The sequence below is a fragment of the Seriola aureovittata genome, chromosome 21 (genome assembly GCF_021018895.1).
Source record: "Seriola aureovittata isolate HTS-2021-v1 ecotype China chromosome 21, ASM2101889v1, whole genome shotgun sequence".
NCBI classification, from domain to species: domain Eukaryota; kingdom Metazoa; phylum Chordata; class Actinopteri; order Carangiformes; family Carangidae; genus Seriola; species Seriola aureovittata.
In genome coordinates, this window is record NC_079384.1 from 6,648,161 (window position 1) to 6,669,704 (window position 21,544).

The window sequence follows — 21,544 nt, forward strand, 5'->3', positions numbered from 1 at the left end:
CGTTATTTATTTTTCAATTTACACTTTCATGTCTGCCTCACCCTTTTGCATGCCCCCACGTATAAAATGTATAAATGTACTAAGAACAAAAAAAGTTATTTTTTGCCTCTTATAAAATCAGACCTACACCAACACTAAGTAGCACTAGAGCAAATGTAATGACACTGATGGTCTCACCTTATGTAACTGACAGAAAATTGAAAATGATCGAGCAGTCACCAGAGAACACTACCTGCACCTACAATAGGCTACATATAAGCTCGAGGTGCCGATATATTTTTGATGCCTTTCAAGCCATGTTTGATTAATCATCCCAGTTATTTTAACACCACATGCAAATGCACTGAATAACAGAAAAAGACTGACAAATTCAGACCAATTTTTTTTCCATTGTACAAAAAAATTTAATAACCACTTTTTTCCCCCACCATGAAAATATTTGGAAGAATAAAAAATCAGATCAGTAATGAATAACATACAACTTGTCACAAAACAAATGGTTAAAACCAGATTCCCTGCAGCCATGGAAAACAAACAACAAGCAGTGCTTCATTTTTCGTCTATAAAACTACTTTCTAAAATGCCTTACAATCTAAAACATGACAATTACAAAGGGTTTGAAGGAAAAAATAGATGTGATTAAGAATATACAGTATACAAATGCTCTTATTTCTTTGCTGTTCTTCCTCTTCTGGGTTTTGGCTGTGTCTCAGCTTCAGCACCTTTCTTTACTTTGCTTGAGGACTCTGTGTCATCAGTGACCTTTGCCCCTCGCCTGGCTCTCTTGATGGGCTGAGCTTCAACAACTTCATCTGAGAGATCCTTCTCTTCAGTTTTGCTCGCAGCCTTTGACACATTTTTGCTTTCAGGTTCAACTTGGTCTCCAAGTTTTGACCTCCTGCCTCGAACAGCTTTTACAGGTGTTTCTTTTGGAATCTGAAAGACTTCTGGTTCTGCTTTCCACTTGACAGATCTTTTGGACTTTTTTGTGTCTTCCACAACAGCATTGCTTAAATCTTCAGAGGGATTTGCCTGGTCACAACTCAAAGCGGATTCATCTGTTGTGGGCTTTGCTGCTGCCCGTCGTCCCCTTTTAGGTGGCTCTACTGAGGTTGGAACAGACTCTGAAACCTGGACCGTGGACTCTGGATTGGTCTCCTCAAGGGGAAGAGCAGCACCCCGACGTGCTCTCTTGGCTGGAATGGCATTTGAAACATCATTTTTCACAGTTTTCACCCCCCTCGCTCTGCTAGGTTTAATGACTGGAACATCTGGTTCAGTGGTTTTCTTCTCTTCAGCCTCCACCTCACGGTCAGGTTTTCCCTCTGGTACTTCGATGGTGGCGTCAACATCTTCAGTGACTTGTTTTCCTCTCCTAACCCGTTTGGGTTTGTCTGTGGAGCTGACAGCAGGGACCTCAGTGGACTCAACAGGGATTTCACTCTCAGTGTCTTTTTGTGCTTTTCGCCCTCCTCTCCTGGGTTTTGCAGCCACACTAACCTGTTCACTCATCTTCAGTGGTTCATCAACAGGTGCAGCTTCAGCCTCCTTGGGGACAACCATTTCAGCAGTTTGGATTTCATCTTCTCTTGGTTCTACGTTGTCTTGCTCAGCCTTTCTTGTTCTCCTTGATTTTTTAACCGGCTCCTGGGATTTAAGAGTCTCAGCTGAGGTAGCCTTGCCATCATTCTCTTGCTTTTCTGCTTCCTGTTTAGCATTTCTTCCCCTCTTCGCCCTGACTGGAGGCTGAGACTGCTGCTTGGTCTCCTCAGTGACAACTGTGTCTTCTGCAACCTCATTTTGTTCAACATCAGTTTTTGTCTTTCTCCCTCTTCTGGGTTTTCCCACAGTGGGGACAGGCAGTTGAGGATCTGCCATAAGCTGCTCCTCACTCACGACTTCACTTTTCTCTGGCTCTGGTTGAGGTGGCTCAACAGGTGTTTGTTTAGATTTTCTCCCTCGAACGGGCTTCAGGTCAGCTTCCTCTACAGGGGACGCAGAAACATTTTCTTCTTGGCTGGTTTGGTCACTCACAGCTTCAGTAGAAATCTCAGTCATTGGTTGCGTTTCAGGATTAGTATCACTGGTGCTTTCTTTAGACTTTGTGTTTCTGGTTCTTGTTGTTTGCCTAACAGCAGGTGGTGCAGTAGCTTCAGTTTTCTTCCCTCTTCTTCCTCTGACTGGAGCAGGGACAACAGGATCTTCAGAATCGATTGCTGCTTCCTGTTTATCTTCAGCTGTTTTAGCTTCCGCCATTTTTGCCCTTCGGCCTCTAACAGATTTCTTCTGAACGACAGATGCATCTGTGTCTGTGACCAATGCAGGTAGACTCTCAGTTACAGGTGCCTGGGAAACAGTCTCCATGGCAATGGATTTAGTTTCATTATTTTCACTGGGCACCACCTCCTGCTGGTCACTGCAGACTTCATTTGTATCTAAAATCATGGGAGAAAACATTGGAGGAATGTTATTTTTGAGTGTTTCTGCATTTAACTATCAAATAACAACTGCAATAATAACAAATACAGTACATCAGTCAGAATTGTTTTTTCCAGTGAAAATCTATGGCAAAGCTGATACACAGAAAAATGTCGTTAAAGCACAGAGCAGCTGCTTTAATCAACACTTGTGTTTATAGCCAACTCAAACGCCATGTCTTGCTTTGGTAAAATGAGACATACAATTGTTAACAAGGAATGGAAAATTGATCAATTTCTTTCACTTTTACACATGTATGGGGTCAGAAATAGGAAAGCAGAAAACAAACAAGAAAGATGACATACCTTTTGCCACGTCTGCTTGGGGAACATCGTCACAAGGCACATCTGAGACCGACTGTTCAGATTCTTGTTTAGCTTTTCTTGTTCTCTTGGGCTTGGAAACAGCCTTCTCCTGGGGTGCTGCACTGTCATTTGCTTTGTGGTCGACATCAAGTGGAGGGATGTTATCGCTCTCAACTTCTGGCACCATTTCTGTTTCACAGGCAACTTCTTTTACCATTTCAACTTGATCTTCGGAAGCTTTTTTGGCATTTCTTCCTCTTTTAGGCTTAAGGGCAACTTCAGAAGACTGAGGGGCACTTTCTTCTAATGTGAGCTTAACATCCTTGCCTCTGTTTCTTGTCGTTTGTCTCACAGTGGATGGAGCTGGGGCTTCAGTTTTCTTCCCTCTTCTTCCTCTGACTGGAGCTGGGGCAACAGGATCTTCAGAATGCTCCGGTGCCTCTTGTTTATCCTCAGCTGCCTCAGGTTTCACTGTTTTTGCTCTTCGGCCTCGAACAGATTTCTTCTCATGGTCTGGAGTTGCAGCATTCATCTCCAACTCTGTGACTTTGCCAGTAGCAGTCTCCACTTCTGGTTGTTGTTCTTCAGATAAAGTCTCATCTACTGCATCCACTTTGGGTTGTTCCACAGGTAGGCTCTCATCTACAGCTGCCTGAGAGATAGTTTCCATGGCATCTGATGATTCATTATTATCATGTCCACTTGGCACCTCCTCAATGTGGTTATGAACGAGAGCTTCATTTGCATCCGTTTCTAAAATAAGACACAAAAAGGGGGGAAAAGCGTCTGAAATACTTGTATAGTATATTTTGTGTTCATGTGTGACATTTAATTCATGTGGTAGTTCTTTTACACAGAACCGTTTTGGACTTCCATTACTCAGCTCCAGAAAACACAATTCACAAAATCCATGTTTTCAGTTTCTGTATGACATTATCTCATAAGTAATTTTAACATAACAAACCAATTAAAAAAGGGAGAAATATTAGCAAAGTTACCTTTTGCCATATCAACTTGGGGAACATTGTCGATCACATCAGACGCCGTATCATCTTGTGGCTCCCCACAGGCAAAGTCTAGTTCTATATAAAAGGAACAGAGGAAAAGAAAAGAAAAAAATATAATCAGCTGATCAGTGTATTGCAGCTTATATAACCACTCTAATATAATTTATTGCTTATCTAACATTATTCTTATTACACTCAACCAACTGACCTTTTGCTATGTCCACACAGCGATCCGGAGGTGCTGGATGATCTTCAACCTGTAAAAAATAAACAAACATTTTAGACAATTGGCCCTCACTGTGAAATAAAGCAAGCAAACAATGCAAGACAACACCAGGCTGGGATTAGTGAAATTGAGGCTACATTAATTGTTCATTTTAGCTCCCACAAAAATGAATTAAATGATGAAAAATGAAACGAGCCTAAATGTTTAGACACATATTACATCAATGAAATGATAAATTGCAAAGACAATTTGCTCAGCAGTGTGTTTACTGGACTCTCATGAAAGCCCAAAATCTTTGTTTCCATTATTCAATCAAATGACTTCCTGTAACATAAAAGTCTCACTCATCAACTATCCCAATAAAAAGCTTTTTACTAGATTCAGTCATTGATTTGGTCTGCCTTTTCATACATGAATCCCAACTGTTCATATTGGTGATCACACTATCTGCCAACTGCTGTAAGTTTCTTTCTCTTAAATACTTCATTCAGGCAAATCCTTCCAATAAAATAACAAAAAGGTTGATATAAGTGTCTCCATCATTACCTCATCTGTTTTCAGTGGTCTGGGAGAATCAGTCAGTACCTCCTCCATGAGCTCTTGGAGTCCCTCAAAGTCTTCCACTGGAGCATTACCCCTCAGCCTGGGTGACTTCATGAGTGCTTTGATGCCAAAGTTCTCTTCAACAGGTTCAGCTTTCTCTCTGGGAGTTTTCATGAGCCTCTTCACACCAACCATATCTTCGACTGGAGCACTTTTTTCTTTGGGCGTCTTCATTATTCTCTTGACATCTGTGAGACACACCAATGGGGAGCTCTTCACATTTGGAGTCTTCATGTCTGTCATTTCAGATAGGTCTTCAGATTCTTGCATGTGTGCTGGTATCTTCTGAAGTTCCTCGATACCATCCAGACTCACATCACCAGCCTCTAGAGCTCTGGGAGTCTGCGGACATTTTCCTTGAAGGTCTTCAAGAGGTTCAGGCTCCTGTTGTGGGGTCTTAAAAATTCTCTTCACTCCAGTGAGGCACTCTTGTTGTTCAGGCTTCTGTTTGGGAGTCGCCAGAAGCTTTCCTCTGATGTCTTCTACAGGTTCAGCCTTCTGTCTTGGAGTCTTCATGATTCTCTTAACTCCAGTGAGGCATTCCTGTTGTTCCACTTTCTGCTTAGGAGTTTTCAAAATCTTCCCTCTCAGATCCTCAAGTGGCTCAGCCTTCTGCCGTGGTGTCTTCATGATCCTCTTCACTCCAGTGAGACTCTCCGGTTGTTCTGGCTTCTGTTTGGGAGTTGTTACATGGGTTGTCCACACATCTGTGCACTGCTGTTCAGTAGATTCAGAGTGTATCTCCAAGGCTGGGATCTCGCTGATGAAGCTAGAGTCTTGATCTCCATTAAGGAGGCGTTGTACTGCTTCACTGTTGTACATTTCGCCTTTCACTGTAGATGCCACACTCAGTGGAGACACCATCATTTCGCCTGTGAAACACACCACATTTCATTAGTTCATGCTGTGGTAAAAACCAAACTGGTCTAATGTAACACCCCTGTTAGTCTTAGTGATTATACAGAATAACGAAATGAGTTATTGTCTAATGCGCATACAAGTTCAGGGCCCACATGGATTTACAAAACACACAAAATAGCAATGCAGTGGTTACATGTCTGTTGAACATGGAGATTAACCTCTTAAATTACTTTACCAAAAAAACAAAAAACTTTGTCCCATGGTCTAAAATAAAATTAGCCATGCAAAAGCTTCTCTTCCTGAAACACAGCTCAAAAACTTCTTATAATCATTACAGGAGAACTCATCAGAAATCAAGAACCTTTTACTAAATAGTGCATTTCTTTAATCATAAGTAATAAAAATCAGAATAGATGTCCTCTTCAGTCTCACCTAAATTACAAGGCACTACTCTTTAGGGAGACCAGTAAACCTGTTTGTTTCTGTAGCTAATAATAATGCACATGAATGTAATTGTGGACAGACACCTTTAACATTTGGTTAAAGTCTGCTTCACATAAGGCAACAATATCCTCGCACACTTTACCTGGCTCCTCTGGTGTGTTTAAAACTGATGGTTCTACCACAGACAGAACTCCCACTGGCGTCTCGGTGGCACTGTTGTCTTTGATGACAGATTTCCTCCTCCTTTCATTTACAGGGGTTTTAAACATTTCAGAAATGCCTGAAAACACAAGTTACAACATTAGCAAGCGTAGTAAAGAACAAAGCCCAAAGGTTTCCATTTGTTAGGACAGAAAAGTGTTAATACCACTCAAGTCTTCATCCATTTTCATGTTCTTCTTGAAGAGAGCAGTATTGGTGACCACTCTTGGTGCAGCACCAGTTGGATGTACAACCTTTTGTTTGTGAGCTCTGCCCACAACAATGGTAACAGGTGAATTTGCATGTCCAGTGCTGACATAGCCCTTCAGTTTTCGTGCAGGGGTCTAAGAGATGGTGAAAGATATGGTCATTGCAGTTTTCAATGGTAACCTTGCAAACATCACAGCAAGATATAAACCCATAACTGACATGCAGTATGAGCAAACACTTAAGGAAAGTTAACACACATTTAACTTAGTTAAAAACGTCCTGTATTAATAAACAAAATTATTTTTTCTAAACAGTGTAGTTAATAAGGTCACACTCAGCAAAAAAAACAAATATAGTAGAAGTCCTTTTTTTATAATAAGTCTAACAAGTTCTGGTAGTTGCAAAGCTAGAAAACGTGATTATGTAAATATATATTGTTACAGTATCTTACGTTACCTGTGGTTTGGACACAGTCTTCTTCGCAGTCTTTTTGGGGACGATTATTTTAGCTGGAGCAGCCACTTGAGCCTTAGTTTGACCAAATTTCACGACATCCACCCAGGTATCTCTGACTGAAAGGAGAAAGAAAAAACCCCTGAAAACTCCTTTTTCTTCAACAGTCCAACGGGATTATCAGTTTGCGGTTTAAAAAACAGCCCTGATGATTAAATAAGCCAACCCGTATGATAAAACTTGAATGGTAAATGTAATAGTTGAGTGGCTTTCAAGTCAATGAATTGCTCTTCACACAGAGACATACACAAATGACAACATTGACAGTTGACATCATTTGAAATTGATAAAGGTTTCTATTGTTGATAAAATGTTAAAAACAAAGACAAGATTTCTAGTGTAAAAGCTACATTATAAATTTCAGGATCTAACATACCTTTGATAGATGCACGTGAAATGCCACTTCTGCGCATCACTTTTACAGCACTCCTGGATATACTTGGAGTCTTGCGTGAGGTGCTCTTCATGCTCTTTCTCCTCAGAGGTATTTTAGGGGTAACGGTGACTAAAGGCATCTTGTTAGTAACAACATCTTCTGCAACTGGAGATGGAGTGCTGATGCGTGACACAGAGAAGCGCCCTGTGGAGGTACAGACCCCTGAGTTACAGGGGGTTTTGGCTGGTGTTGCACAAACAATGGGAGCAATTTCCTTAGGGGAAGGACTTGACACTGCCAGGGCTGACCTCTTCTTGCCACTGGGAGTTTCTTTGTAAGAAACCTGACCTGGGGTTGAAGACTTCAATTGAGATTTAGCGAGAGACCTTCCCGTTGTAGGAGACGGCGTCTTGGATTTTGGTGACTTCTTTTCAGCAGATGCTGTCTTAGGAGACGGGGTTCTGGACTTTGGTGACTTTGTTCCAGGAGATGCTGCCTTTGGAGACGAGGACTTGGATTTTGGTGTTTTCTTTCCAGGAGATGCCGCCTTCGGAGACGGGGACCTGGATTTTGGTGATTTCTTTCCAGGTGATGCTGCCTTGGGAGACGGGGACTTAGATTTCGGTGATTTCTTTCCAGGCGTTGGGGTCTTAGGAGAAGCATTCTTGGCACTTGGTGACTTTTTAGGTGATGGAGTCCTCTTTTTTGCAGGACTTCTTTGCACATTTGGGCTATCTTCAAACTCCTATGTAAAACAAGATACATTTTAAATAAAATTATATGGGTTAGAGCAATAATATTGTTGATGTCCTGATACTCTAGTCATCATCTTTGTTAGTCTTACCTTTAGGAAGCCAATGACTGATGCTCTTCTAAGGAGGGACAGTTTGGGTTGAGACAGACACAAGCTTCTTCGCGGAGTGGCCCCCTTGCGTAATGGAGAGTCAGGAGGCAGTCGTTTGTCAAATAACTCTGGGCTCAGGGCACCTCCAAAGGAAACACGTTTCTTCTTCATTCGTGATGTGGGCAAGTCGGCTGCAAGTTCTCCACTTTTGCGTTTTTTTGGCAAGTCTTTCACTAAAAAATAAATTGTCACTGATCAATCTACCAAACATATCTTAAACAAACAATGCTTCAATAATTACAGTAATTTGATTAAAATGATAAACAGTGTTTATTACCTTTTTCAGTTTTGCCCGAGTTCCTTGGTGATGCCTTTTGTAGCTGCTTTGTCTTGGGAGATGGCATTGCTGGCTCTTCTTGTTCCTTTGTCACGGAGGCTTTGACTGGTGTGGCCTCCTTGCTCCGTCTTCTCAATGGTGACTTTGATGTTTGAGCAGAGACTTGATCAATAACCTCAGATGCAGTATACCTCTGGGGGCTGACACGGTTTCTCTTCTGAGGTAAAGTGGCTTCAGACGTGGCTGGATGTTCAGGTGCTGCAGGTTCTGCCATCTCAGAAGGAACCTGGAAGGACTTCCTCTGCTTCTTAACAGACTTTGGGGTCCCATTACTAATACTTACAACTTCCCCCTTGATTTCATCAGCTCCAGGAAAGACTTTAGCATCATCCTTCTTAGGAATGATCATGTCTTCTGTGGAAATGACAGGTTTCCCATCATTTTTTTGGACGGAACCAGGTTTTGGAGTGCAAAACCTTGAGGCAGGTGTTTGAAGCAGACTGGCAGAAGATTTCCGAGGGGTCTTGACATCCAGAGACTTTTTGATCATTTGATACAGATCGTTGAAAGGGGAATTGGTCTTGTTTTGCAGCAGGCTGCTATCCTCCTTGGATTCCACCTCCACAGTTTTCTCCAGGGATTGCTGGAAGTTGTCATTAGTTCCATCTTTCAAAAGAAAAGATTTTAAGCACCAAATCCCCATCAACAGGACAGATTACCTAAAAACATATATGCCGTTCACTCTTGAATGCGTACTATTTTTCCATGTAATTTCTTTGTTTAAGTGATTCAACAATAGCTTCAACAACAAATCCACAGATATCGTGTTCAAATATAGCACTCTCAAATTGCTAATTTAGAATAACCACTAAGTACCATCTCACCTGTGAAGACTTCAGAGTTCCTCTTTTCTCCTGTTTCAGCAGTGACAATGTCTACTACTTGCTGAGCTTGAAGAACCTAGGCAAAAGACACCATCATTAACACATTTATAAAATAATAAAAATTCACTAGGAGCATAGGCAAATTCAAGGTGCTGTGATGGCTGCAAATTTGGAGTGATAAAAGCTGAATAAAACTTAAATTACTTTGAGGGTTTCACTTTTGCCTCCTGCAGAAGACCTCTTCTTTGGTGTGGGTGCTGGAGGGTACTCAAACCTAAAATGACAAAGTGCAACAGAATGTAAGTTGTGCTTGTATAAGTCATGAAAATGGTTAGCGCCAGGACACTGGGGCTGTGCAATTTAGATTTCACCTTGTATATCTGTTTTTAAAACACATTCTGTCTATTTTAAATTTAATGCCCCATTTGATGTGCACATAACAGAATAGGCAAGTATGTGGAGAGAAGAAACAACACGTGGTGTGTGTGTGTGGGACCTTGAGACATAACTGTATAACTTGTATTTGCTGTGCATCTTGGGAGGAAGGTTTTCTCATGACTCCTCGAGAGACAGCTGTTGAGATTTGCAACGGTCCAACAATCCATGCATTTGAGAGTCATATTACTAAACGGCTAATGCTACACTACAAGTCATTTTGTGAGTTTGTATGAAAGACAAAAGTCTCAACAGTAACAAGAATGGTAAAATTTTTCTTCATATCCACTGACCACCCCACCAAAAAAACCTAAGGAGGTCATACCTGAAAGAACGGTCAATAATTGTTATCACATCTCCATGCTTCAAACGCTCAGACTGCTGCAGAGCTTCTCCGTTGACACGGGTTGGATTCACTGAGCTCAAATTTGTCAAAATGACCTGGAAGAGACAAACATAAAAATCACTTCAAACACAGTCTGAAAAGCAAAATATGTCTTTTACTTATATCCAGGTCAAGATCCCCTGCTGTCAATTCACAAGTGATTTAAGTAAAAAGATAATTTAACATCTACAAAATTAACATTGTAATGATCAAAATATGAAGACATTGAGTGACTATTCAATCACAATTGGTCATTATACCAGATATCCTGTGGTCATGTTCAGTATATGTTGCTTTACCTCTTTATTTTCATTCAAGTCAATTCTGCAGTGCTCCTTGGAGACTTGAGGAAGCTGAATACGAATATCACAGTCAGGCTTCCTGTAAGATCACAACAAAAAAAGACACTTAGCAACATGTTATGGGAATGTCACCATATTTTCCTGTAACTGATGTGTGGTCATAAGAAGTGAATGAAATATTCCAAGGTCTGAAAGTAAGGTGACATTATGAACTGGAGGTTTGAATTTACAGTATGGAGTCTTTTGCACTTAATGCAAGACCAGGAAAAGACGTGTATTTTAGATTCTGACGTCAGCACCTGATGGCACGCCTCCAAACCAAAAGGGTTTTTACTGCACTTCTATCAACCCAACATGGGGCCACACAAAGTAAATGTTGACTCCAACGTAAGGAGTGCAGGCATCGTCTGTTGTACTCAACGGAAATTTATTGATGTAAAACTACTGCAATTTCTGAAATATGAAAACATAAACTAGTTTCTTTGTATTTAATTGAACTCACCTTCCAAATAAGCATGTTGCAGTAAGAGGAAACTCAGTCCCATCTCCTCCACTCCTCTTAATCACGACTACTTTGCCATGTAATGGCATTTTCGTAACGTTACCTAGGAACGTCAGAAAACCAGTGTCAAAACTAGCTAAACATCAGTTAACAACGTGCTAATATTTTGGGCAACTCTATGTTCTAACGTTGATGTAATTCGACGTTACTTTGGCAGGTCAAATCAGCAGGTCGCTGTTACTGTAAGTTAAAACACACTACTCAATTATGCGACATCCCACGTGCAATACCGCCTCGATAGTAACGTTATTATCGTATCATATATACATGTCAACGTAGAAATTAAATAGAATTAAGTGACATTAGCAACTCTACATTGTAACAAAATACATCTGTCAGTGAAACATGACGCTAATTGCTAAAACTTGTCGGCAAGGCTGCACGACGGATTGAAGAGCATACACTATAAGCCTTGTAGCATTACCTGTAAGTCCGTTCAAAGAGATGTCAACTTCCTATCCATAAACATCGACCGGGATGTGGCGAAGGCGAATTTGACTAAAATATCATATTATACTAAATGTACCACTGATATCATACCATACCCTACGAGGTACGTCGACGAATGGCTAACGTATGCTACCCTGAACAGCAGTGCCTTGTCGTCTCTCGCCTCTTCCACAGAGGAACTGTAGTATCACTCCGCCAAACTACACATACACAGTAACCCCGCGAGATAATCGTATTAATTTGTGTTTTGGGAAACAATGTATGTATTATCTTGTGCTGCAAGGTTTGTAAAGAACTATTTAGCTGTCTGAATCAAATATAACTTGCATTCATATAATAGGGACTACTTTGTTTACGAATTTGGCGGAACAATCACGATTCGGTAAAGGGACGGTGATTTGAAAATGTTTGAAATTCCGCGCGAAGGATTGTGATTGGTTGAAACGTCACAGTCTCGGTAAGAGGGCGGGGCATAGCAGTAGTAGTAATAGCAGTAGCGTGCAGAGAGCCATATGGCTCTGTTAGAATGTCTTCTTCCAGATATATATGTGTATATATATATATATATATATATATATATATATATATATATATATATATATATACATATATATAATTTGGAAACAAAATGAGAATTATTCTTACAATTATCATCCATATATATACATATATACATATACATATATATATGTGTATATATATATATATATATATATATGTATATATATATATATGTATGTATATGGATGATAATTGTAAGAATAATTCTCATTTTGTTTCCAAATTCTGTAAGATTTCCAAAAGACTCCAGTTGAATGGGTTTCACAGGATAAGGCAGTATTTAGTAGCCATTATTTGTAGTACCCTTCTTATTGTATATAATCATAATAGACCTTCTTCACTCAAGACATTTCAATGTTTCATTGCAAAGGTGTGTATATACATACACACACACACACATATATATATATATATATATATATACATACACATATATATATATATATATATATATATATGTATGTATATATATATACACACACATATATAGTTATATCATTTCCTCCAATACATTGTGTTCATATTTTTAATGTGAGTCTGTGGAGGATTTGCTAAATAGCGACCCCTGCCGTCACAAGTGCCAATTACAGGATAATTGCAATTGCTAAAACATAATGTTACACCAGCACAAGTAGAGAAGACTCAAATTTAGCAAACACGCTCTTTAAGGTCAGTTATACAGCAATATATCCAAACCTTGCTAACATTAACTAACAATGAACTTGGTCTAACCAATCCAAAGGGGCTGCAGCTGAGACCACCGACTTGAGCATGCGTGTAACTGCTTATGAGTTCAACTTTTAAGAGAAAGACTGTGTTACTTCTTATTCATAACGTACAAACGTACAAAGTTTTTCAATTGTTGATTTTGATTAAGGCCATTGTCATGAAGATTCTTGGTCTGGTATATATCTAGTGGCTGACGGCAAATATTCAACGTTGAATTTAAATATGATCAGTGAATTGTGGACCTAGGAACTGTTGGTATCAGTCTCTTCGATGCTATGCTCTTGCAAGAGAAAATGGGTTCTGATGTTCCCAGGAAAGTTATTGACGGCCTTCTGATCAGATTTGTCTTCTTTCTATGGATATGACCTATAAAACCCTACTAAGGACACCCCTGTAGCAGAGAATGAAAAGAAGGACACACGTGAACAACACAAACACATTTAATAATTATTAAATGTTGGTTTTATTTTTTATCTTTTTTTGTTGTTTTTTTGTTTTGTTTTTTTTTCAAAGTCGCTTGATAATCTTGACAAATTGCAACATATTCCATACTTCTCAAACTGACGGTGTGTCTGTTGCTATTCCAGATTAGCTGTGGAGGGAAAAGTTGTGCGCCGTTCTGGACAGGTTAAGTCCTAAATGATGAAAGCAGCTTTGACCGTACAAATAAAAAGAACACATGAACGACTCAGAGAGACTCCACACTGGCATCCTATGTCGTAAAGTTGCGGGATCAGTGTCTCTGCACAAGTCCTGGTCTGCCAGGCTGAACAAAAGTGAGTGATTGAAGAAAAATTCAGGGGCTCAGTAGCAGAAGTGTGTGTGTGCATCTGTGATTGAAGGGTTAAGGGGTGCAGCACAGAACATATACAAAGAACAGGCCAAGCACAAAAAATGATTCCTTCCTGAGACATTGGCGTGTGTACAGTAAAGATGGTCTAAGATGACGTGTGCTAACGGTGAAGGCGTTTTGGCGTAAAGTGAGTCACAGGGTGCGAGGTTTCTCTGGATCCGGCAAAAAGTCACATATCGGTTTCTACCACAGGGAGATTTGTGAGGACTTAGTTGACAAACATCACATTTGGGACCTTCACTTGCCTGACCACTGAAAGAGTAGAGGGACAATCTAGTCTTTTCCCATCCACTACAGATTATTGATCCATTCAGAGACTACTGAGAATCACTTGTGTTTAATACAGTGTGTATGTACACCATTCTTCACATTTTAACTCTCTTTGAAGCTGGGCTGCTGTAGCTCACTTGAATCTGGCAGGCTACAGGTGGCGTCTAGCTCACCATTTTCAGAAACACCATCTCTTTCTGCTACATGGCCAAAAAGCTATGCCCCGACTGGAGTGCTACTTTGTTATCTACTGAAGGTAAAAACATGTTTTAAAAGTGAAGGGGGCAACGGTTGAAATTGGTTGTGAAAGCCACATCCTGAACAGCCAGTGATTGGTTAAGGGTCTGTCCAGTATTTAGTAAGACACAAAACATGAAAGAACTTCCTTCAGTAAAATGTGCTCAAAATGTTTTTTCTTGAATCACAAACCTATGAACAAAACACATAAAAGGTATTCTTAAAAAAAAAAAAAAAAAAAAAAATCAGGTGAAGCCTAAAACTCTTCATAGTTTTAAAGAAATGAATACAGCTTATATACACAAACTCAAAGGCTACTTAAAATACACCTTAATAATGAATCTTCATTAATTTGATTTCTTGAAAGGACCTGTGACCATATCATACAACCGAGTTCATACAATCATTTTTTCCATTTTCTTGGAAGCAAAAAAAGAAAAGAAAAGAAAAAAAAAAAAGGAAAACAAATCCAACCTGGAATAGTAGGTGATATTCATTGCGACTTGTTTTCTGTGCACATTTGTTTGTATGTGTGGACTGGAGAGAAATTTCAATATCTTTTGCTTTTTGTTAACTAGAAGGATGTACAAATGTGATAAAACTGAAACAATCTCTCTCAATACTCTTGATGGGTATGAAAAGATTCAAACAGTGAAGCAGTACAACAATTTCTAATCTCAGAAAACATGTCCTCATTTCAACCTGCCATTCTGTTCTGGACATGTCAATCACAATAGTTCCTTAACTTTTCTATATATATTTATATATCTTTTTGTACGAAATCCTGTTTTTTGAAGTTGGAAAAAGAGAAAAGACCCAAAGTCTATGAGGAGGGGGGGTCCAAAGCTTGCAGTCTGCCTCAGAGTACAACAAAAAAAGTGTCTGGTGTTTGTCAAGTCAGTCTGTATGCATTGTCCTTGTCCATATATTTGTCCCACGATGCTCCACCCAATCTCAGTTCCATTCAAAACTGGTCTCCACTGCATCCAGATTTGTTTCCATCAGTCTTTTGGAGAAAGGTGGAGAGGGGAGGAGCAGCAGTGGAGAAGGGAGTGGAGGGAGAAGGAGGAGGAGTCATCAGCAGTGTTTACGGTGTGGTCTCTCGGAGGCATCCTGTTGTCCCGGCCTGCCCCGGCCTTACCTCCCCTCACGTCAGGACAGTGCTTCAGAGTGAGGGAAAGCAGATCAGGAGGTGGGGATTTGTGTCATAGGAGAGGAGGAGGTTGGCTCTGCCAGTCTCCAGTGTTCAGCAGTCAGAGTCTAGGTCCCTCCTCCTCCACCCCTCCCCTTCAGAACATCGAGCGAGGAGACTGAGAGCGTTGTGAGGAAAAATAAAAAGTGGGCCGCTACTACGGCGATTGTGTGGCTGGACTGCTTTGGGCAGAGCTGGGGGACAGACTGGGGCTGCAGCTGCCTGGGGGGGCGCCACTTGGCCGGCCGCCTGCAGCACCACTTTCCAGACCTTCTGAGTTCTCCAGCATCTCCTGGATGAGAGGGGGCATGGAGCCGGGGATCTCCATCTTCAGGGTGATGACACGCTCAGCTCCTGTAGAGGGGGTTGGACAGAGACAAGGAAACATAAGCTACCAAAGTTCTGACAAAACACATTTTGGATATCACTTAATTATTTCTCCTGTACTCCATTTTAACATGTGAAATGGAAAAAAAGCAAGAAAAGCGTTACATTTTTAAACACATATAAAATGTCAAGATTATCAAAGTTATCACCAACGTCTCAACCAAACTGATTAACTTATATTTCTGTCTTAATTGACAGATAACCACTAGTGTACACCACAGACCTTTAGCACTGATGCTTCTCAGATCAGTGATCTTCATCAGCATCTTGGGGAACATGTGCGGTTTGTGGGGCCTCCTCTTCCTCACGTAAATCTTCAGCGCCTCCAGAAGGGGCTCCTGCAGGACATCCACCTTCTCTGCCTCCTCCAAGTCCTGACGATCTGTGGATTAACACAGTTACAGAAAAAAAACATGTCAATGCTCTCCTACTGTCCTGATTATAGTTGGCCACTAGGTGGTGCTCAATGAAAGAGCACAGCATTGCCAGCCTACTCCTTCTTCATCCATAGGCAGGGGTGTCACTCAGTCTTAGTATAGGGGTCATAGACAATGAGAATGGGAAATAGATTTTAAAGGGGCTTGTCGTACCTCCACACAGCAAACAGATGGCACTGAGCAGCCCTGTCTCTGCATCGTCCATCTCCAGAGGAAGGAGCTGGTTGGCGAAGGCAAAAACCAGGTCGGTGAGGGGACCAAAGCCTGCGTTGTGCATCTGGGTTCGGTTTAGCGTGAGTCCATCTGAGAAAGTCATGGTGTCTTGCTCTGGTGTGTAGCGTGTACAGATCCGCAGTATCTGTGGACAGCAGAGGCAGAACAGGTGGTTCAGCGTTTAACTGGGCAGTTGGTTAGAAATGTTGAACCTCTCGTCTTCTCCTTTTTAAAAAATCTGGGTGTTTGGTGAAATTTTGTGGAAACAAAGCTAGGGCTGTTGTTCTTACCAGGATGTCCAGACAGGCGGCTTTGAGCAGAGTGATCTGGTCGGCAATAGTGAGCGTTGTGAAGCCGGGCAGCTGCTTAGCAAACTCCACCGTCTTTATGATACACTTGGTGGAGAGTTCACTAAACTTGTCCCACAGGTCTACGTCCAAGGACACGCGTCGTTCTGAGCTGTTAGTCTGTAGGGAGGGGAAGAGGTGGCAGCAGTTTAGACATTTGCAGGTGACGGTAATTTACAGGTAACAAAGGTGAACAAATGAAGGGACACACAGACTGTTAGTGTCACGTTACTGACCGTAGTGTATTTGCCCAGCTGGCAGAGAGAGGGGAAAGTATCCTGGTGAGCCTTGCGAACCCTGTCGATCATCTGCTCTGTGTCGGGGCTCAGCACATAGCTCTCCGTGCACTCCTGTTTCTTCTCATCCTTTTTCTTCTTGTTCCGGTCGTTCCTCACCGCTACAGGAAGACAAGGATTGGTATGGTGAAAAGTAACACCTACGCTTGTATTTTACCTCCAAACAGAATCATTCACACTTTATATCTCAGTTTAAAAAAAAACAAAAAAAAACATGTCATACAGTTTGCAAATGTTTTGGTAACGACTGCTTGAAAGGGTGTTGCAACCTGGATACTATATGTCCTGCATTGGCACCGTCTGACACCACCTCAAGGTAAACTGAGATCAAGATCAAAGGCAAAGTCATGAGCAGGACAGGATGTTCCTTCTGTGGCGAACAGCAGCAGCGGCCACAGCTTCACTTCTCTTATCTGATGCTATAACATAAATGTTTTCAGACAGCTCCATTGATGAGGGCTATGCTAATGGAAAGGGGGGGGGGGTGGACCTTGAAATAATCCGATGTCATTTCCCTCTGGGCGATCTGGCTGAGAATAGTCTGCTCACCCCAAATGACAAAAAACGCTAGGCAGGGTGCTTAGCATTGGAATCCCATTACAGGCCCGATCCATTTCTCCCAGCACATCCACACTGGGGTGCAGTTTAGCTATTACTTGGGTTGTGTATGTGTGTGTTGAGGGTGGGGGTGGGTTGGGTGAGATGGGGTGCTACTTGATAAATAGTGGTGGGGGATGGAGCTATCCATAAGGCTGACAAATTGCCACAGCTTTCATTAGGGGTCCCGGCTAATCTAATAACATAATATGACAAATATCCTGCCTCTAATGGTTTTAAAAGGGCTCGGCTGCTCAGCCCATACCGGAAAAAACCTTGCAGCTTTCTCTCTCTCTCTGTCACACATTTCTCCCCCTCTCTTGGTTATACAACACGCTCTCGCTTTCCTTGTTTGCTCCGTTCTCACCAATGCACGCAATCTCTCCTTTCCAAAATTGTATTGCTTTTGCTTTAAATCATCCCTCTTTCCTAATGCCATCTCTATCATTTCTCCAATCTCTACCTCCCCTCGGGGTACCTGAATTTCCCCTAGCCACTGACCTAACATCAGATTTTCCTTGTCTTAATCCTAACCTTGACCATTAAGGGCCAGAGCGCTCAGGCTGATGGGAGATCAGTGTCTGTGACAGAGGGGCCTGGCCCGGGGCCAAGCAGGGATGCACTACTCGGTGCTGCTGCTCATTCATCAGCCCACAGACAGGCCTCCCTGCCTGGGAGAACATGAAGGGAAGGAGGAAGGCGGGGGCTGGAAGTCTGATGCTGCACTATGTTACTGCTAAGCACTGCTCGCCTCAACAAGAAATGAAGGAGACCCTGCTGTGCAGACAGAGCAAGGCAATGTATTATTTGCCAGCATTTTATTGGTACTCAAGTGGCAGGCTAATGTAACCATAGTCACCAATACACATGTGGACAGAGCAGTAAAATGAGAAAACCGACACATCAAAAACAGCATATTATAAACACCATTTCAGCGAAAACGAGCAAATCAGTACAAAGCTTTCCACCTCCATTTGCTTTAATGAGCTAATTATGACTCTGTAGTGAAGGAGCATCCTTTTAAACAACCACCAGCTTTTGAGGCCAGTTGTATAAAACTGTAGTAAGCTGCTGAGCATATCTGGGCCAGCCCTGCTTATGGCGCTGATTGGGAATCTGTGTCCTTTCTGCCACGACGGGAGGGGCGGAGAGCTAAAAAACAATCGATGTCCAATTAATTCACAAATAAAAGTGGGGCATCCCTAGCGCCCAGACATTGCCCGCGCTGACAAATTGGCAGCACAATCATAAGCCGCACAACACAATTTAATGAAGTCATTAAAGAACTATTAGGCACGACTGGCGATCTGTCATGGCGAATTGCCACATGCAATAACTTGAGGAGGAGGGGGGACTGTAGCAGGGGAGCTGAAATGAAAGAAATACTGCCTTGCTTTTTTTTTTTTCCCTCTTATTGTGTGTGTATGTGTGGACACAAATGTGCGTTTTGATGTTCCTGTGGGTGTTAACTTCAAGCAATGCATCTTTCAAAATGTATTATGAAAATATGAATGCTAATGGGGGAACTTGCATCCTGAATTGTTTGTGGTTACATGTCCATTGCATAAAAATGATTTACAAGAGCTGGTGTGTAACGTGTACAGAATACTGACACACACACACACACACACACACACACACACACACACACACACACACACACACACACACACACACACACACACACACACACAGCCATCACTCAATCATTTGTCCGTATAGTGGATTTCAGCTGCAACGTGCAGTTAATAGACAATTTCTGTTAGTGCCTCAGTGTGTATGTATTTGTGTATGAGTGTATGAGTGTGTGTGTGTGTGTGTGTGTGTGTGTGTGTGTGTGTGTGTGTGTGTTTGTGTACAAGACAGAGAGGTAGGCAGACAGGGATAATTCGTGTGAGGAAAATTAAAGCACTGGCAGCTCGTCCATCACACAGATTAAATTCAATGGAAAGATAAAAATGTCAATGTCCCCCCCCCTCCCCCGCTCCTGCTGCTCGCAGCGCAGAGCCACCGTCGACAGTGATGAAACTTTCTCCCTCCCTCTGTCCTCCAGCCTCTTTCACCCCCCCCCCCCCCGAGTTCAATACACTTCCCTCTCACAGCCTTCATCTTGCTCTGCTATCCTGCCTCTCTGGCTGATGTTATCCTCTCCTCACCCTGTTCTCCATCATTCTTTGCTACATCTTATTTTACTTTTATTACTTTTTCTATCTCTGAATAACACCGTCCTCGAGGAACACGTGGGCGATGGTTTTGAGAGCTTGGCAAAAAAAATGGGGAGGGGATGATAAAGGGAGGCAAGTACTGAGGGGTGGCAGCTGCTCTGAATTGTAACATAAAAACATTGTGGAGTATTGTGTAACTGAACCATATGATCATCCCAAAAGTACAAAAAAAAAAAAAAAACTAAAAGGAAGAAGTGTCAGGGAATTAACTCTCTGCTCTAACAGACATGCTTTAAATGCAGCTTCATATGTGCATACTGCAACTTCTGCTTCTCATTTTTGTCTCACATACGTTAGAGTGTACTGGGCCAGTGTTCCCAGTGTCCCAGCTTATAACCCTTTACAACAAACTAAAGCTAACTTGCAATCTCTTGTGAGAATGTACATTTTTCTATGAGCTAGCAAAGAGCTGAGCAAAGAATGATTTTTGACTTCCCATATTTTTTTTAATTTTTTGAATAGTGTAGAGGCATGAGGAAGTGAAACTATGCACAGCTCAGTGAGTAAAAAGCAAAGTCAAGAGTTGAAATGTGTGTCTGACTGCTTTCTGCAGCAGAATTGTTTACTTCTTTCTAACTTGTAAATCACCTCATGACCCCTTGGAGAGATCTCGACCCCCATGCTGCGAACCACTGTACTATGCTAAGTGTGCACGCATGAGTGAGCCAATGCTTCCAAACATTATTCAAACATTTCACTTTATTTGTAGATAAGCATTCATGGTATGCTATTCTTAATTTTAGCCATGATCTTGGTCGTCTTTAGCCACACACTGTCAGGTTAATAATAATGTGGCTCTAGTCTACACTACCGGCCTTTCCTTGCAACCCTCCACTTGCTCCCAACATACTTGCCCCCCCCCTTCTGATGCCATCTTGCTTGGCATTGCCACCTGGCAGCAGGCCTGGCGCTGTCATCTGGAGCTGTCTGCCGGCAGACGCAAGGTCACCCAGACGTCCCCTCAATGCTAGCAGGGGGGGGGTCCACCGTCTGTGTGTGTGTCTGACAGAGAGCGCATGGTGTTTAAGTGGAGCTGTCCAATTGTTTTTCTGTTAAAGCGTTCTTTTTATTCATACTAGTTTGTGTCAGTCACCTTGTATGTGCATAATTTGAGTGTGTGTGCATGAAATTACGCACAAGTATGCATTTGTGTGTGTGTGTGTGTGTGTAAGAGGCAGGGAGACTCCCTGCTGGGCCCAGATGGCCGGCCTCTCCTTCCTCACCAGTCCAGACTACTTTCACTGGCCAAAGTCACTGCTGAGGACACAAGAGTAGCAATCTGCACACTCTGCACAAAATGACCGCAATCGGAAAAAGGCAGAACTATTAAAACCAAAACCAGCTGAGCAAAGGTGGGTCGAAATCTAGCCAATAATAAAATTTCCAGCTTGGAATCCTGTCAAAAACCCGTTTATGCCAATTTTTTGCTCACGCAGTACTACCTCGTCACCACTAGATGGCTCTCCAACTCCAGTCTATCCCCCTATTGTATGCTGGGTTGAAACTATGTGTGTGAGAGTGCGTAAAAGAGCCGGCTGCTGTGATCCTTCTAACCATGATTAATGGCCCCATTCAAAGGTAAGGAGCTCGGAGGATAACTTCTTTTACTGTAAACCACAGTGCTGTGGCATGGGGAGCGCTCCCTGCACCGCAAAGATGAGGTAAATAGCGCTGGGAAGACGGGAAGTGGAAAGGGACGGAGCAATGGAGGCTGAGTGCATGTGTGTGTTTTAACAGACGTGAGCCTGTGAGAGGAGGAGAGGTGCTACACTTTCTG

The 21,544-nt window shown here is 42.0% G+C and overlaps 2 protein-coding genes across 8 annotated transcripts in view; both read right to left on the minus strand.

The window, feature by feature from the left end:
* Window positions 1–385: 385 nt before the first annotated feature.
* Window positions 386–11,570, minus strand: mki67 (marker of proliferation Ki-67). The gene is made up of 17 exons (XM_056365264.1): window positions 11,398–11,570; window positions 10,914–11,016; window positions 10,409–10,490; window positions 10,050–10,165; window positions 9,494–9,563; window positions 9,290–9,365; window positions 8,406–9,071; window positions 8,069–8,301; window positions 7,225–7,969; window positions 6,792–6,907; window positions 6,292–6,469; window positions 6,067–6,204; window positions 4,563–5,491; window positions 3,999–4,047; window positions 3,782–3,865; window positions 2,784–3,536; window positions 386–2,435 (listed from the first exon to the last, which is right to left on the minus strand). The coding sequence occupies exons 2-17, from the start codon at window positions 11,000–11,002 to the stop codon at window positions 667–669; spliced, it is 6,093 nt and encodes a 2,030-aa protein (XP_056221239.1). The 5' UTR covers window positions 11,003–11,016; window positions 11,398–11,570; the 3' UTR covers window positions 386–666.
* A 1,565-nt stretch (window positions 11,571–13,135) lies between these two features.
* raraa (retinoic acid receptor, alpha a) overlaps window positions 13,136–21,544 on the minus strand; it is a 141,966-nt gene continuing 133,557 nt past the window's right edge. For all 7 annotated transcript variants that reach the window (XM_056365309.1, XM_056365308.1, XM_056365305.1 and 4 more), the window contains 5 exons: window positions 16,886–17,046; window positions 16,593–16,769; window positions 16,243–16,447; window positions 15,876–16,034; window positions 13,136–15,619 (listed from right to left, as the gene is read on the minus strand). In XM_056365309.1, the coding sequence (XP_056221284.1) occupies window positions 15,423–15,619; window positions 15,876–16,034; window positions 16,243–16,447; window positions 16,593–16,769; window positions 16,886–17,046 (899 nt within the window). In that variant the 3' untranslated portion in view covers window positions 13,136–15,422. The remainder of the gene's footprint in view (window positions 15,620–15,875; window positions 16,035–16,242; window positions 16,448–16,592; window positions 16,770–16,885; window positions 17,047–21,544) is intronic.